The 17,541-nt window shown below is 38.3% G+C and overlaps 1 protein-coding gene across 1 annotated transcript in view; it reads left to right on the forward strand.

Moving 5' to 3' along the window:
• Positions 1-354: 354 nt before the first annotated feature.
• Positions 355-17,541, forward strand: part of sorcs3b (sortilin related VPS10 domain containing receptor 3b) — a 44,538-nt gene continuing 27,351 nt past the window's right edge. The window contains exon 1 of the mRNA XM_062429908.1: positions 355-1,134. Within this exon, the coding sequence (XP_062285892.1) occupies positions 430-1,134 (705 nt within the window). The 5' untranslated portion in view covers positions 355-429. The remainder of the gene's footprint in view (positions 1,135-17,541) is intronic.

Genomic DNA, 17,541 nt, shown 5'->3' on the forward strand with positions numbered 1-17,541 from the left:
CACAAATTACTTTTGCTGTCATCTGCTCCCAGTTAATCAAGTAATGTTTTGGATAACTTTTATGGGTTTACACAAATAGACGAATGTGTTACTGAATACAAACTCTATCGTCCCACACGAAAATTAAATCGAGGAATAAATTCAAATTGTTATGTTTGATTTCGGCATGTTTAAATCCATTTTTCCTCCAAACATCCTCATGAACAATGAGCTCTTACTGCTCCTGCAGTCACTCTCCGTCGGCGCGTTTGCCTGATGCGCAGCGCCTCCCCAACTGGTCCCTCACTTTAACAAATTCCTGGACGTGAGCGGGTCTGCTGAATGGCTTCTTGCTCGTACAGATGATACCCTGAATATTTTAGAAGTTGAATTGCTCCGCCACACTATCTTTTTCTCCCTGCTGATAGACTATCAGTTAGGAAGAACACAATGGGACTGTGGTCATTTTTTAGTTTTTCCCTTTTGGCTTTCGTGTTGCTGTACCCCTTTCACCCGAAGTTTGTGGCTCAAGCGGAAATAAGTTCTCTTACAACAGACAACAGATTTTATCGCCTGGAGATAACACCACTGGAGGCACGCGCAACCCGAGAATCAACGGAGGGCGAACTCTCATTCAAAGTCGACAATAACGCAAAAGTTTTAAGCGATTTTGAGACGAAATCAGTCGGCGTTGGTGCTTTAAATCCGAACAATGGCAACCAAGTGGGGAATGAAATACAGGGTGGACTTGGAAATGAGGCACATATCGGCATCACAACGGTACCAAACTATCCCAAAATACCTAGTAAAAAGTATGATAACATTTCCAAGGATAACCAGAGGCGACTTATAGCGATTATAATGTTAGAGAACACATTTCCTGACACAAGAAAGAGAGCAAAGCGGAGTGTGGGTTCAACATTCACTGAAAATGTGGATAGGAGTACACATGGAGACGCGCAGCCAAGAGCAAGGTTTGTGGAGACTGTCCAAGGTGTTTCCAACTCCAGAGCCGAGTACCGGCGGACTGGGGAGGAAGTCAAAGGGTCTAACCCGAGGCAAAGTGAGCCGCACCTGGACACTTCTACTTTTGCTCTGTCTGGAGACTCGGCACACAACCAGGCGATGGTGCATTGGTCCGGACACAACAGCAGCGTGAGTTTCAGTTTTGCCAAAACCCATTTCATCATATAATAAAGGTTGTCGAGAACACAAAAATGGCCCACACACTGATTATAATGCAAATGACTATTTTAAGTCTAAAATGCATAATCTTAATATATTTAATATATTTACATGTATTGGCCACAATTTTACGCACACCTGTCTTGGCGCGTAGGAGGGAATTTCGCTCAAGCAAATGAATTATACTAACAGTTCTGTCAGTCTAACACCCTTGAATTGGACAATGCATTTTTCTATTTTTCTATTAATCATTACATGTCCTGTTATTGTCTATAGAGAGGTCATAACTGTGTGCGCATTGCGCGCCTGTTGTTGTGGACGCCTGATGGACATGGTTGTACTCTTGGAAACGAGAGGATTCCCTCTCGCTTTTCAAACTACAGTATAATAATTTATTTCAACAAACTGTGTGTAATCTGAACTTTAAATTAACATTTAACCCCGCAGGTAAATTTATGGTGACACTGAGGTATGGGAAAGCGCAGGTATTTTGGCAGCAATAATCAAGTAATGTCTCTCAGGAAGGTGCATAGCTACAATTAAAAGGGACTGTGTCCAACCTGGCTCTTGATGTGACGCTGATGAGACACAGCCTGACCTTTTGGCAAATGAGCCATGCCTTTGTCATTGACATTTGACTCACACCTAGTTGGTAGTTGTCTAATTGCCTGGACGAATACAGCATTGCAATGTGTTTTTTCAAGAAATGGTCCCAAGCTTTGCACTTCAGAGTAGATTGATGGGAATACGCAAACTTAAATTGATGATAAGACATAGCAGTAACCACCCAGATCACCCCAACACCACCATGTACGCATGCACACACACACGCGCGCGCACACACGCACGCACACACACACACACACACACACACACACACACACACACACACACACACACACACACACACACACACACACACACACACACACACACACGCTATTACTGCACACACACACCAGGGCTGCTCACACATGCGTGTGCCCTTTGTCACTGCACAACATTTTACCCTCACTGAAACAAAGCCATGGAGATTTTATCTTTGACTTTACATGTACAGCATGCAAACGTATTTAAATCTGCAGCACTTATCAGGCATAGTGATCTCAAAACCAGAAACAGCCTAGTACAAAAGAAAAGAGCCTATCTGCCTTTTTACTTCAGGTATGATCACATCAGTTTGCTGTGTACAAGGGTGTGTAGTAGCAACTTAATCTGGGACCATATCTCTAGATGTTTGGGTCCCCGGAACAGTGAAAATAGTCATATATTATCTAAAAATGCAGATATATTTTTGCTGAATGTTTATATCATTCCAAGTGCATTTCTCATCTGTTACAGTTTATTCATTGTAATTAATGTCATAGGGTTAGAGGCATCCCAGTGTTATTTTTATTTTTTATTTTATACAAACATAAAATACATATACAGCACTTACACAGAAACAAATATCATATAATTTACATCACAAAGACAAATATAAATATAAAAATTACAGCAGATTTACCAAACACACACATATGTGTATATATGTATGTGTGTGTGTGTGTGTGTGTGTGTGTGTGTGTGTGTGTGTGTGTGTGTGTGTCAAGTACTATATGTAATTGTAGCACAAAAACGAATCCCTTCCACAGCAGTTCAAATTAAACACTTAATTGTATAGCAGGGACTAAATGCAAAAAATCAGATAATATTAAGATATGATATCAATGAAACAGCTCTGTATCCCAGGGCATCCCGGTCTTTGGTCATGTTGATACATCATTGTAGACATTGCTCCAGGAATAAACCAGAAATGCACCTCATAAAATGTGATTTTTTGGTTAAGCTTCAAATATGTTGTTGGGTTGGGATTTCCTCACCAAAGATGGTCTTTTGTACTGTAGGACACTGTTCACTGGATCATCACTGATGGGCTTGTCACTGTGGCCAGTCAACATTTGAGATTTATACAGTCTGAACCCTTTCTGTGGTGCCAAAAGTACAGCTGAAACTGCAGAGTGAAAATTGATAGCATTTTATGACTAGATGTTAGAGCTCAGGCTATATCAGATTTTTTATTAGATGTAAATGACTGATAATAAATCCAATCTAAAAGGGACATTTGAAGGAAAATTACTTCATTCTTGTGGTCGAGGGTAGTTCTATCAAATATTCTCTTCAAGATTTTGTCTATGATCTGACCAAGATGTAAAATCCCACAGGGAGTGAAATGAGAGAGATGTGGAAGGTGATGGTGAAAGCGCCAGGGAGGATCTCCCAAGTTCAGATTTGATCAAGAATTTCATTGTGTAAAGCACCACATCTGTTCAGAAATCAGCCTCCCAACTATTATTCGATTTCTGTGATTGTCTGAGACATCAAAGCCTGGAGTCATAGCTCTCTGGTCTGTGACTTTAAGAGAGCGAACATTGATTGGACTCGACCACGGGAATAAAACATACACTGCATGAATTCCCTTTTAAATTCATGCTTCTTTACTACATTTAGTATTGATTGACTGTGCATGTTTCTTGCTTCTTAAATCTGTCCTGAATGTGAATGGGGTTAAAAATATAAAGATTCATGATTTATGATGATGTGTGCCACAAATAGGGGCAAATATAGTCATTAAACTCATTAAAAAATGTTACCTACACTTTGCTTTGGATGTCTTCTATGGCAAATCAATATTTCAGTCGTTTGGCTCACATGGGTGTTCAAGCTGTGATATGACTATGTGGGTAATCTTTTTAAACAGCACAGGCAGCACATCCTACACTCAAGGGATGCAGGGGCCCCCTCCCATACCCCTGAAGGCAAAAGTCTTAGTGTGCAAGCCAGTTGACTGGTGATCAGGGAGTTATTGGCAGCCAAATGATTTGAGGCTCCTCATTGACCATTTTTGCAAGTGTGTTTTTCTCCTAAGAGAAAGCTGACCAAACTAGGACACTGTGTTGAAGCGGAGGACAACTAATGAATGTCCTTATTGACCTAACATCCCCTGAGTTTCTGCTGCTGAAATAATATTGTATGTTGGTGTAAATAATGCCTAAACACCTTGAGAAAAGGGTCTGGTTATCTTTAATCTGGCTCCGGGGGGCACCGATGGGGCCAGCTGTTTTCTATGATCGTGGAGTAAAATCTTTTTTTTATTTTTTATGTTACGTTTCGTCTTGGAGGTGGCGAGAGTCAAATCAATCTGTCACCTCCGTCACATCGTCTTTTTTGCAGCAACTGGGAATCACAGAGGCCTCCCGGGCTGCGTTGCCAGCATACTTAATCAGAATGAGGTGACTATTGTTGCACATAATCTCATTGGTATAAATAGATAATAAAAAAAGAGGAAATGGCACGGCCCTAGAGGACACCTGTGTTTAAAACCGGTTCATTAGATAGACAGCCATTCCATTTAACATGCCAGAGCTGGTTGCATAGAAACTCCTTGATCCATAAAATCAAATGGAATGGGTTCCCAGTTCACAGAGGCATTTGACCAGAGTTTGTGGGTGTTACAGGATGATGGAAAGTGCATTAAAAGTCTGCCACTGTTGAGGTGTACAGGTACAACAGAGGGATTTGTCGTTGTATTTCTCCTTGTATTGTAGTTATAGTTTGATTTAATAAAAAAAAAGGCTGATATGTGACCTTGTAGAATCTTTTATTCATGCACTTTTCGTCATCCTCTGGTCCCCTGGTCTCTAGCTGAAGGGGTTTTTGATCCATGCAGACAACATTTGATGAAAATCAAAAGTGGTCCATGTTTTAACATTTCAGTACAAATTGTTTGCCTCCTGTGGTACTTTGTATTAAAATATTTTGCAGCTCCTCAGCAGCTGGAAATTTCTAGTATACACAAAACCCTTCCAGATTTTTTGTGTACTGTATGTTAGCATTAAAACACTATCTGACACAACCGAGGCTCAGTTTGGATATTTATGTTTCAGATGTCTTACTAAATATGGATGTTAACGTAGTAGCCAATGGGTGGAAAAAACAAATCAAGATCATTTCTTTTTCATCAGACATTTTCGTCCTCTACCTGCTAATCCCTCAGGGTGTCAGCACCATAAGTCTGTTCATTAATCCAGCCGGTCTCAAGCCTTTAGGGTTGCACTGTCCACTGATGTGATTGTGAGATGCTGATAGAAATTGCAGCAATCCTATGTGGTATGTAAGAGGTAGACTGCTGGTACTACAGCAAAAGCAATTGTTCGGGAGCCTGGATGGGCAATTTTTAAACCTTCGCTGAGAAAAAGGAAGCACTCTCCATTGTTATTTTTGGGGGTTTTTTTGGATTCAATTTTATTTTATGGCACACAGGATACAAGTTTCACCCTCTCTGTAGTAATAATTCAGTTAAATCCCAGTTTTTACTCCTCAAATGACATACATTTGTCTCTTTTTTTTCATGAATCATTTGTGCTCAGGGACCATAATGCATCGCATCAACATGGGCTCTCAGCACTTCCTCACCACTTAGACTGTAGTTTTGCCTCACAAAGTGCATTTTAAGTAGCAAATAAAGGCCTGCCTTTAGTTGTATGTTCAAGCACACTGTCATTGTTTGATTTCTTTTTGCCTTCCTGTGTATCTCAGCCTCTCTTTGTTTAACACACACACATGCATATGCCCACTTTTATGTTTCAATTTTAATCAAAGTGACAAAGCGGGTGCAGACTTATATTTGACAGGTTTGCATGTGATTAATTAGTTTAATAACTGTCGCAGTGTGGTAGACACATACTATAGCTGTGATTAGGTTATGAAAACAAATTTATGCATTTTCTGATTGGGAACATAATACAATTCAAATTCAAATTGGGAGATGACTTTATTAATTATCATGGAGACAAAGTGTGCTTCTGAATGAAATAAGTTGTTATGTGTAAATGTCATGGCTGATTTTGTTGTCTTTAGTTTCATTACCTCTAAAATTAGGCAAACCAAGTGACCCTGGTTTGTTAACATTATGTGTTGAGACTCACTGGGCCTTGAAGCAGCGTAAATTATCATGTTTAAAGATGACTGGGACTGCTCAGGTGGCAGTTAAATAATGGCTTGACTTGGCAGTTTACAGTGACAGGAATGTATTAGTTGCAGTGGAAATGGTTTTTCCTATCTAGTGATATACAAAGGATCTGACATAAAGCAGAACACACGTACGTACACACACACACACACACACACACACACACACACACACACACACACACACACACACACACAAACACACACACGCACACGCACACACGGGGGGTGCAATCAGTGGAGATGATGGAAAACTTCCAAACACAAAATGACACATTTAGAAAATAGAATACTCATTCAATGGCTTTCCTGGAACAAATCCTTTAAAATGACTGGTTGCTTTTGCTTTGAACAAAAAAAAAAAGTTGAGTTATAGTCAAAATCAATTGAGCAAATAAATATGGATTAAAATTATGGCATTTATTTAGAAATTATGACAAAATATTAATCAAAATCGTTGAGGAGGTAAGACCTGACAGACACCACATATCATTTGCATGAGCTAATTATATTGGAGCAAATAGTAAGAATGCTATGAGACTATAAATTACTTTAACAAATAAACATTGGAGTTAACATCAATCTGTTTTCTTGCTTTACTACTGTTCCCATTTTATAGACTATCTAAAGGTCTAGTAAGATTTAATTCTTGCTTTCATGCTTTTCTATCTTATCATTTCTATATTTCTTTGCTGTATATTGTGGCTATTTTGTTCAGTGGCTCAGTTTTCCACATACAGGTAATTGAAATTTCATCTTATTGGATGATGTATTTGGTATGGTGTGCTTCTGTCACCTCCAGTTTCCCAAACATGTCTCTTTCTGACCTGGAGATGCTCTGGAATCATTTTTGACCCACTGCAACCAAAAAAAATGAAATTAAACTTTGTGTGACAAATAGGGATTTACTGGTCACTGAAATTGATAGGATTGAAAAGTGGCAGGTCACATATAATGTCATAATTAAGCACCCTTAAATTTAATTTAATGGCTCAAAATGTCACATACACAATTCAGGTTAAAGGGTATCTGTCTAGAAAATCACTGAGTAGCATAATGTATTAAAATAAGCCTTATATCATAATCAAAAAGTCAATATTGACCTGACGTGACTCACATTATTAACCCAGTCTTGCAGAAATAAAATTCATAGTACTAATTTGCAACAGCAAACATGTTTTGAAGGAAACTTAATGATGCCTGGATTATGTTTTCTATTATCAAAATTAAGAAATGTTGTTAATTAACATATCTGGTCACAAAATGTTCACAGACAGCATTTCATTGGTTTTCTTACATGTACATTGTACAACCTTGCAGTAGAGCTACAACAATTAGATAATGAATTGGCAACAACTTTGATAATCACTTTATTGTGAAAGTCATTTTTCAAGCCTCTCAATTAAGTGAATTGGCTGCTTTTTCTTGTCTTACGATATACATGTCACAAATTCAATACATCTGTGTTTTTCCAGGACAAAACAGAACATTTTATCTTTAAATTCTCAGTTGTATTCATTGATCGATTAACTGAGAGTAATGTAAAAAAAAAAGAAGAAATATATATATATTTTCTTTTTACGTTTATTTAATTTTTTTAAAATTGTATTTTATTGAAACTATTGTGCTTCGAATTCATACAATTCAAATTCAAACTGGGAGACAACTTCCCTCATGATCATAAAGGTGTTAACTGCTACTTTATGAAAAATAAGTCTTGTAGACTTAAATGTCAATACTAACTGGTTCACTTTTAAGAGAAGTTGTGATGTAGCTTTCATTTGTGATAGCTGTCCAGCAGTCGGTAGTCAGAGTTAGCTTGTCTGCACTGCTAGCTTGACTTTTAGCTCATCCTTCTCCTCCTCAATGTATTTTCAATGCATGTAGTTACAGTTGCTCTCAATGGCATAACGCACTCAGGCTTAAGGTACAGAACTAGCTCTTTCAATTCCTTGCCCTCCAACACACCTATTGACAACATATCAGTCTCAATCATTCGGTACATCAACTGAGTGATGGCCCTCAGACTGACCTGCAACACACCTTTCTTCCCCCGGCTTTCTGCAACGAGATCTTTGGCTGTGACTGCCATCCTCAGAGATGCCAGCCTTTTTCTTAATGTGGTACCGCATAGTGCTAGTACCGTATTGGCCTGAAAATAGGGTGACCCTGATTGTAAGATGACCCACCCCTTATCCAACAACTGTTTTTGGAAAAATAACGTTAATGTTACTTTTTGAATATAACTGACATCATAGTATAGTTAGATACTGTCACACCCTCCATTTCAGGTTCTTGAAAGCAGTGAAGTTATTTTCTCCAACAGTTTGCATTTGTAAGACTACCCGTTTGTCTTTTTGAGCTCCTTATCATCTGTGACAGTTATATTAGGAAACTTGACATATTCCATTTCTGCAGTAGAGATGTCAGAAGACACTTTGAACTAATTTTCACTCGTCATGATGAATTTATTTAGTTTGTGGCAGAAACACACGTTACACAAACCTTCAGAAACTCCTGCAGGTTAAACTGGACTAACAAAACACTTTTAGGGATGACTGACTCCAACATAATCACTATAAACACACTTTAAGACACTTCCTAGCAACATTAAAGCTACAAACAACCCATAATGCAACACTACATGTAGGAGTCAATTATGCACTGGTATTTTATCAATTCAAAAATAATATGTGATGTTGTGAACACGTAATTATTCAGCCATTAGCAGAGAGTATGCACATTGATTGCATAGATTCCATTGCATTGATTCCAAAGGCCGACATGCCTTACCGGTCAAAAATAATCCAGACTGTTGATGATTAAATGTTGAAATCGTAGTGGGGCCGATTTTGGCCCCTGTTTTGCCTTATGGATAAATACAGTACAAATATTGGATGAAAATTAAATAATTCATTTGGATGCATCTTTGAGCCTCTGTTTTATTAGTATGACTTTGCAAACCCAAAAGCACAGGTAAAGAAATGAAAAAAAAAACTACACTCTGTCTACATTAACATGTTACATTCAAATGTATAAAGTTATCACATGTATGCAGGGTTTTATCACACTACTATGATTTTGTAACTTATTAATGATTCGAAAAATCGAAAAAAGTCTCAACTTATATGAACTGAAATTACATTTGGTTCTATCAGTTATCAGTCACTCTGTCAAGAGAGAATGTCAAGCCTGAACTCAGTTCCCTGTCACTCAAAATCATAATACCTGGAGAGGAAAAGGAGCCAGTTCACTAAACTGTATCCATAACCATCTAGATAGTACAAAAAGTAGTAAAACATTTTTTACCTGCCACATAAATATTAATGGGCCCAGTTAGGTTGAAAATTGCCCACTGTGGCAACACTTTGACCACCTCTGTATGACTTCAGTTTGTTACAAGAACATCATACTTATTGTTCCCTGGGAAAAAAAATGAAGCTAAATCTTCCCACCAAACATAATCCTAAAAGTTTTTATTTTTCCTTTAAAACATAACTGCCTGAACCAATATGTAGCCTATTATTAACGTGTCATTTCTAGGTATTTTCTGATATTATACACTTCCATATACTTAGAGTAGTTCATCAAAACCGATGTTAACTAAATTTGTAAGAGTAGCCAATTTCCTCCTCTACACATTATGAAAAATGCAAATAAGTGGAGCACGTTTAACTCATGATCTGATTCTCACAGAACATTTGGCTGCAAGGGGGTCATTTTAGGTGGAGGACTTTCCTCTTCCAAAATCTCAATTTGGACTCACTACCGCCTTTGGCTCCGGCTCACAGCCCCCCGGGCAGAAGCTGAGCCATTAGGAGCCAAAACTGTGAAGGAACAGAAGTGAAGTGGAAGAAATGTCTGAATGGTATTATATTGCTTAAAGTTATCCAAAATGCTAACTACTTTTAAAACGTGTCAAACAAACCAAAAACAAAGCCTGTTAATTTTTCCAAGATTTTATAGTATAAAAATTTCATCCTGGTAAATTTCCAATGTCTGCTGTAGACAATGGCTTAGTGAATAACAGAATTACACACTGACATTACAACTGGAACAAGAATGAATAAATGCAGTCATGCTACTATACCTTCAACCACTGAACGCTAAATATGAGCAAACGAGAGAGCCACAGAACAAGAAACCTTTATGGGTAGAATACTAATGCTGTATTTTTGGCTCTCTACACTGCTTACAATGCATAAAATTAATTTTAAATTGTATGGGATGTGACTAAAACTTTGTCAAATGTGTCGAAACATTTAAATGACTTCTGAAATTGCCATCAAATTTGTCCTTGTATGCTGCTACACTTGTTTTTCACCTTTTGTGCAAACCACATGTGCTGAGACATCAAGACACAAAAAAAATATGGACTGAGCTGTGTGTATGTTTCAATACACGGTCCATTAAACATATTTCTCTGACTATTGGCCCCAAGCTTTCTTTAAAGAAATGAAGTAGACCAATCACGATGTTTGATCCCACTAATGGTAAACAACACAGTTTATTGTACTTTGTTGCTAGCAGCAGAGAGACATTCTATGCCCAACAAAATCTCTTCACAATAGAGCTGTATCTGAAGTGAAACCCTATTACATTCGGCCCATTTCATTAATTTCCCCCCATTATGGACTGAATTGATTGCTGAAGCCTCTCAAGCTAAAAAGCATCAGGGCTATATGACCAAAGCTCAGGAGTCGCAAGGATAAGCAAACATACAGACAGCAGACTAATGCAAAAGGGACATTTCACTGGGGTTTACTTGATGAAAGCTGGATCCCTGGAGTATGTTTTCACCTGCAAAAGAACAAACAATCAATTTGTTCCACAGATAAGATGAGGACAGAGTAAGGCCTCTCTTCGACCGCGCCATTTCTCTTGAAAGACATTTGTCTTTCCTGCTAAGTGCTCTACTTTAGAGATGGCCTCACAGAGCCACAATCAGGATGTTGTGTTTTTAGCCCTCCACCCACTTGCAGTGCATCTTGGTTTTACCCTCGCTTCTCTCAAGCCTTAAAGAAATGTATGCAAATTTGCAACCAATACTGTGTTTCTTTTCTCTGCAGGTGTTTGCACCAAATAATTTCTAATTGATGCACGAATATATTTATCCATAGTCTTACAGGGGGAAAAAAGAAGTTGCAAAATATGTCTACAATGTTGGATGTATTATGACACTTTTCAGCTACAGTATGTAAATGATTTTGATATACAGATTTCTCTCTACATCTATACTGGTAGTCTATATTTTGAATGTGTTTTTCTAAATGGTTTCAAAAAGGACTCAAAACAATCTTGTTTCCTGTGCTTGGCAGTTGGCAGGTATTTTCTTTTCCTTATAGCACAACAAATGAAAATTAAAAGGTGCAGTGCTACAACAGGCCTGAAATGTTCTGAAATGTGAGTAGGAGATCTAGGACATTAATTAGCTGGTTGACTTTAAAAAAACACAGTGTTTGTCAAATTACTGCAACGTCTTGCCCTTGGCATCTGTCTTTCCTCATTTAATGAAGTTGAGATTGTAATGAGTTTAACAACAAATGAAACAGGTTTTATTTTATGTCCTCAGGATTGCATCTGCATGAACAGGCCACTGAAATGCAGAGTAGTGATGTGAACAATGGAGTCCCAGCTTGCTTTTCTCATTGTCCTTTTCCAGCTTTTCGTGTCTGACGCTGTGTTCTTAATTTTTCACCCTGTTTCCTCTTCCAAATCACTTCTGCTTTTTATTTAAACCAGTAACAGCTGAGAGTGAGTTTTTACACTATGACCAATAATGAAAAGGTATGTAAAAGCTGGGCATCACCCTCACCTGGTCCTCTTGAGACTTATTTTGCTCTCAAAAATTATAATTTTATGGTTTAGAGGCGAGCCTGTCTCGCTGCCAGTGCTCCTAAATGTTTTTATTCTGTAGAAAATTTAGGATATTTAGGTTCATCAGTTGTTTTGTCCATTTTATATAGAGCTACAACAATTACACATGAAATATACAATGTTGTGCCATCAGCAAGATGGTGGTGCATACCAGCAGTCAGGCATGTGCTGCTGGAGCATACCCAAACCATATTTGCCAAGCTCACCTTTCTACTAAAATCCAGTTCGTGTTTGAAACATCTACACAAAAGCAAGACATTGCAATGGTAGATCACTTGTAATGTTGCTCAAAGAATGTTTAAGTTATGTGTTTGCACTATTCTTGCTGTTCTCGTCCTATTGCAAATCAACCCAATAACCGAGATCTTCAGTATTGTACTATTCTCAATACATGAAGCCAACATGCAACTTACACTGCTCTTCTAAATTATAGCCCAGCTACTCTGACAGTCAGGACAAGTGGAGAAAGAGAAAAAGTTGACCATATTGAGAGATTCTCTACCTGATGACAACCCTGCTGTTGGCCAGTGATATCCAACTAAACCCAGGGCCTCACATGATCACCAGTGGTGAACTGAACTGTAAAACTGAACAATTTACAGTGGTTGGCATTCATAAATGTTGCATTACTGCCATCTGCTGAAATGTAACAAATTCATAGTGAAAACTATTTACAGTGTCCATCCAAAACGATCCCATTTACAACATTTTCCATTTTCCTAGACCCAATTTCCTGAGTTGATGTAAATCCTTCCTGCAGAGTAACAACTTATCTTCTTCAGATATGTCTATAACATTGAACGTCTTTCCTGGCAGTGTCCAGCACCATCTTTATTCTTTCCAACTTCCCCTGTATTTCAGCAGCGCAATGAATGACCATGGCAATGAATGCAAAAAATCTTCTTCCTCACATTGTGATTTCTCTTGCAGTGCAGGCACTTTGCTTGCACTTTCTCAACTTTACACATCTCCACATTGCAATTGTCATTCCCACAGCTCCCACATGTTCTAACTCCTCTATGTATTGCAGCAACATGTCCATATTCCTGGCCAGAAAATATCTGAGAGGAGCTCTCTCATATCGCCTCACTCTGTAACACACATAATCAGGGTACACTCTTTCCTGCAATTCGCCTTCAAATCTCAAACACACAGAATTACAGTCGTCCTTCTTCCCCTCTCTGAATCTAGTCATTCTTCTTACCTCATACAGACCTGCATCACCCCAAAATGACTCAGCCTCTACTGACAGTGGCATGGCACTTACCACTCCCTTCATCTTTGCTTTGCCAAGTGGGAAGCAATTCACACTGCAACCATCTTCAAACTAAGTTTAACTTGACCATTTAGTTGTATAATAGCACACAAAAAAACACAAAAGTACTCCTAAAATGTACACTGTACACATACATCTTGTATATACACACAGCACAGGCACATAAAAGAACATCTGTGCTCAAGGCTTGTCGGATTATGTTTAAATCATTCACTTGAAGGATTCAAAACCCACATTTATTCTGTTTATTAAATCTGACAAGGTCACAAAAATTGACCTCCAGACAGCTGACATGGCATATTTTGGTTAAAATCAGCTTAGAAAAGCTTTTTAAGAAAATCTTTTAATAAGTGTCGACACATTTCAGTGTTTTCTCAGACATTTTGATTTTCTGGTGAGAATCAGAGGAGGTAAATAGACAAAGGTTATTCCAAACAGTTGGCTCTCTGTATGGATGTGTTTACCCTACAGTACAATAGCTTATGAGTATTCATGAGAATGTAAATGTGTCTCATTTTAGTGGTGAACTTTTCAGAGGACAGTAAAGGTAAATAAACTAGAAATATGTGTCAATCCTTTCTGAGAAAGAGCTGTTAGCCGTGTTCTTACCAAGAACCTTACATCATTCACTGTTAGCAGCTTCGGGGTCCCTTGGAAATTAATTTAGATCCTTCAGTTGTCCCCTCCGGTGAGGTTCAGAAACAGTGCCAACTCTACATGAAAGTGGCTGTATTTCTTACATTTCTAAAGATTTTTCTTTACTTCCCGTGATGTGTTACTCCTGAGCAGAAAAGAAACAATATTCTGGAGATGTGCTGTTCAGAGTAAAGGTTGTTTTTTCTCCCTGTCTACCCAATTAGACAGAAATAATATTGAAGGGGTGCTGTCTTGATGCTGCTGTACTGGGGGGTGTAAAAGCAACAGGTTCCATTTTAATGAAAGTGTGTTGATTTGCATCAACACACTCATTTTATTAACAGCAATATTGCAGTACAGTACGCAGAGTGGAGCCATAGCTAAATTGCGAGCTTAGACAATCTTCTGCCTACCAAAGTGGTGCTAAGATGCCTCTTATGTCCCAGTGTAGTACTTTCAAAATGTCTGCATTTCTCTTTAAAAAACAGATTGAGAAGGAATTCTGAAGATTTGACTTTGCCCAACAGTCCGTGTCTGTGAATGTACAGTACATGTATAGGCTCCATGCTTGAATGCTTGTGGAAGTGGAGTGTGTAGGTCTCAGCATGGATGAGGCATTTGCATAGAGCTGATAAAGTATATCACAATGACATTATGGCTGTAACATGTCAGTTTCCATGGAGGCTGTTTATTAAACCATCTGAAAGAGTCAAAATCTTTGCATGGTCCAACAGCACCTGACTATGAAATGCCTGAAATGTTTTTGTTTTTTATATTCTCTATGCGTGGGTTCCTCATAAAATCGCTGGATGCAAAAGAAAAAGAAAAAGAAGGGAAAAAAACGAGAGAGAGTACCTGGAGAGCCTGATGAGAGAGAGAGAGACAGGAAGACAGAGGATGAAAGGATTAAAAAAAAGAGCAAAAGCAAAGAAGGAATGAAAAAAAAGGAAGCAAAGAAAGGAAAGAGGGCGACAAGAATAGAATGCTAGGATGACTAAACCCAACTCCTCAGAGTGTGAGAGCCAATCTGAAAAATGATTGGTTGACTTTCCCGGGGCAAACTCTCTTTGCTCGCATCAATAAAACATAAACATGAATATATCCACCGCTTTCGGCCTTCCAGGGTCCTTACTTAATTTCATGTATGCAAGTGAGCGATGATATGCATGGAAAATTGTATTTACCTAGAAGGCTCAAAATAATTCTGGAAGCCATTTTGTGTTTGTTTGTGCCCTGTATTTACATAAATGCAAGGCTGCACCATAAAGTCTTAGAATTGTGCGTTAGTGCAGCTTCATTTGTGGGGTTCTTGTGGTGCGAGTCATGCATTCTCCCCGCTGGTCTCAGCATTTGCATGTATAGTAGTTCCTCCCTATTGACTTGAGCCACAGATGCACAGCCTATCAATAATGTTGAAGACGTGGGAACACATAGTCTCCAATGATGTACTCTTGATGTATCCACTTAGGGACAAATCATCCAAACAGTCATCTGCCTCACTAGTCTGTTGGTCCCTTAGGTAGATCTTCACTGACCCATTTCAATGGGTTAGCTTTTGTTAATGAGCCAACAGCACAAACACGTTGACAACAGAAAAGACCAAGCTCCTAATGGCAATTATAGCTTGGGTGCTGAGAGGCATTTAGTCATCACATTTTGTTGTTTGGGGCTATTTGTAGAGGTTGTTTTGCATCTTAAAGTAAATTTGTGAGTGTTTCATTAAATTGGATCTATGTGCAAAATGGCGCAAGTGATTGAAACCCATAAAACTGTGAACATTTATTCACTGTTCACTCAATTAATTTGCTGTGCTGGATATTTGAATCCCTTTGGTTGGGAGTGACACTGATAAAATCAACTCAGATTCAATTTACCTTGTAGTATTCATGACTTCCTGTGACACAGATTCATTGTTTTTAGCTAAAAAGAACTGAGGAGACAAACGATCAACAGTTTGGTAGAGTTTTTCTCTCCTATCTATTTTTCAAAGCAGGCAATTAGGCCTAACATCACAGCCATTTAACTAAGTCTGTACACCAAATTGATTCAGACTCAAGCGTTGGACCTTGCAGACATGGTGCATTTAGTTATGCAAATGCTTATCTCTCTGTGTGATTGGTTAATTAACCTGTAATGCAGATAGTCCTACCCATGCACAGTGGCCATTTGATGGCTAAATTGTGGGTCAATTGGGTTTTTAACATTTTCAAAGGAGACTTAGAGGCATGTCTTTTTTCCATCTAGTCTTGTGTGGCTTTTCTCAGTTTAATGACTCGTTCTGTGGGTCCCATAAGGTTAATGTGTTTAAACTCACTGTAATTGAGCTTTTGACCCATCTTTCAGGGTTTTTAAAAAAATCATAATATGCCATGTTTCTGCTCCTTGATTGTTATTCCCTTTCCCTTCCTCCATGCCCTGCCCCAAACTCTCCACCCTAACCCCTTTCTATCCTGAGTTATGAGCATCCCCATGGGAAGTCATTTATAATGCCATTGGAGTGACAATAATGTGTTTGCACACCATTTCATTCTGCCCTCCGTGCTTTGGCAGGCTTTTATGGGCCACATTTTTGTTTCCCCAGAAAAACATTGTCCAACCATCCTTGGAGAACATGCAAAAGCATTTAGCCCAAACTGGAACTGGACAGCTTCCAGTGAGTTAAATACATTACATAACACTTCATCTTTCATCAGCATTTTAGATAAACATTTGTTGGTGCTTTTGCAACTAGAAGTACTTTACAATTTTGATGCTAAAAGCTAAAAAAAAAGAAAAAAGGTGGGGGTGGGGGGGTGTAATGTGGTGAAGCTACTGCACTGCATCACTTTTCATTGTTCACTGAACAATTATGTTCAGGTTTTGCTGTCATGTAGGTATCATTCCACATGAGATACAGACACAAATCTTGACAGCCCACATGGATTTTTTCAGATCTTGCCACCAGCCGACTGACATCTCGTGACAACATGAGAATCTCTTGTCATTGGGATAACATTCCCGACGATATAAAACACTAGATGCAACATGTCATAGTGACTTGCCATCCTGGGATAGAACCATATGGCAGCCGTCTTTGGGTCCAGTTTCAAACTTGTTGTAATTGAAACCTATGGTGAAAGAGGTTTATGTTGTATTTATAATGCTTGTATTTTTCTACCGATACACCAACACTGTTTTTTTTATTCAAAGTAATGAGGGAAAGACAACTTTGCCTCTAAACTGAACCAAAAAAACAAAGTGTCAACATGCTTTCAATTATGAAGATAATCTTATGATTATACATTTATATCACATAAAATTATGTTTTTAAATGTTTGCCCTAACTGAATATTTAAGAACTGTCTTTGGTATTTTGAATGTCTAATATACTACATTAAGCAATATTTTTTATGTAGAAATCATAAATAAAATTGAATAAATAAAATTGTGGCCTATATTGACAGGCAATTACAATCAGAATCACGAGAGAGAAACACACCTATTTATGAATGTCATAAATTGTATACAAGACAAGAGATCTCCCTCTCTATCTCACTCTCTGTCACACAAACATACACACGCACACACACACACACACA

Source organism: Scomber scombrus, chromosome 12, assembly GCF_963691925.1.
Source record: "Scomber scombrus chromosome 12, fScoSco1.1, whole genome shotgun sequence".
NCBI lineage: Eukaryota > Metazoa > Chordata > Actinopteri > Scombriformes > Scombridae > Scomber > Scomber scombrus.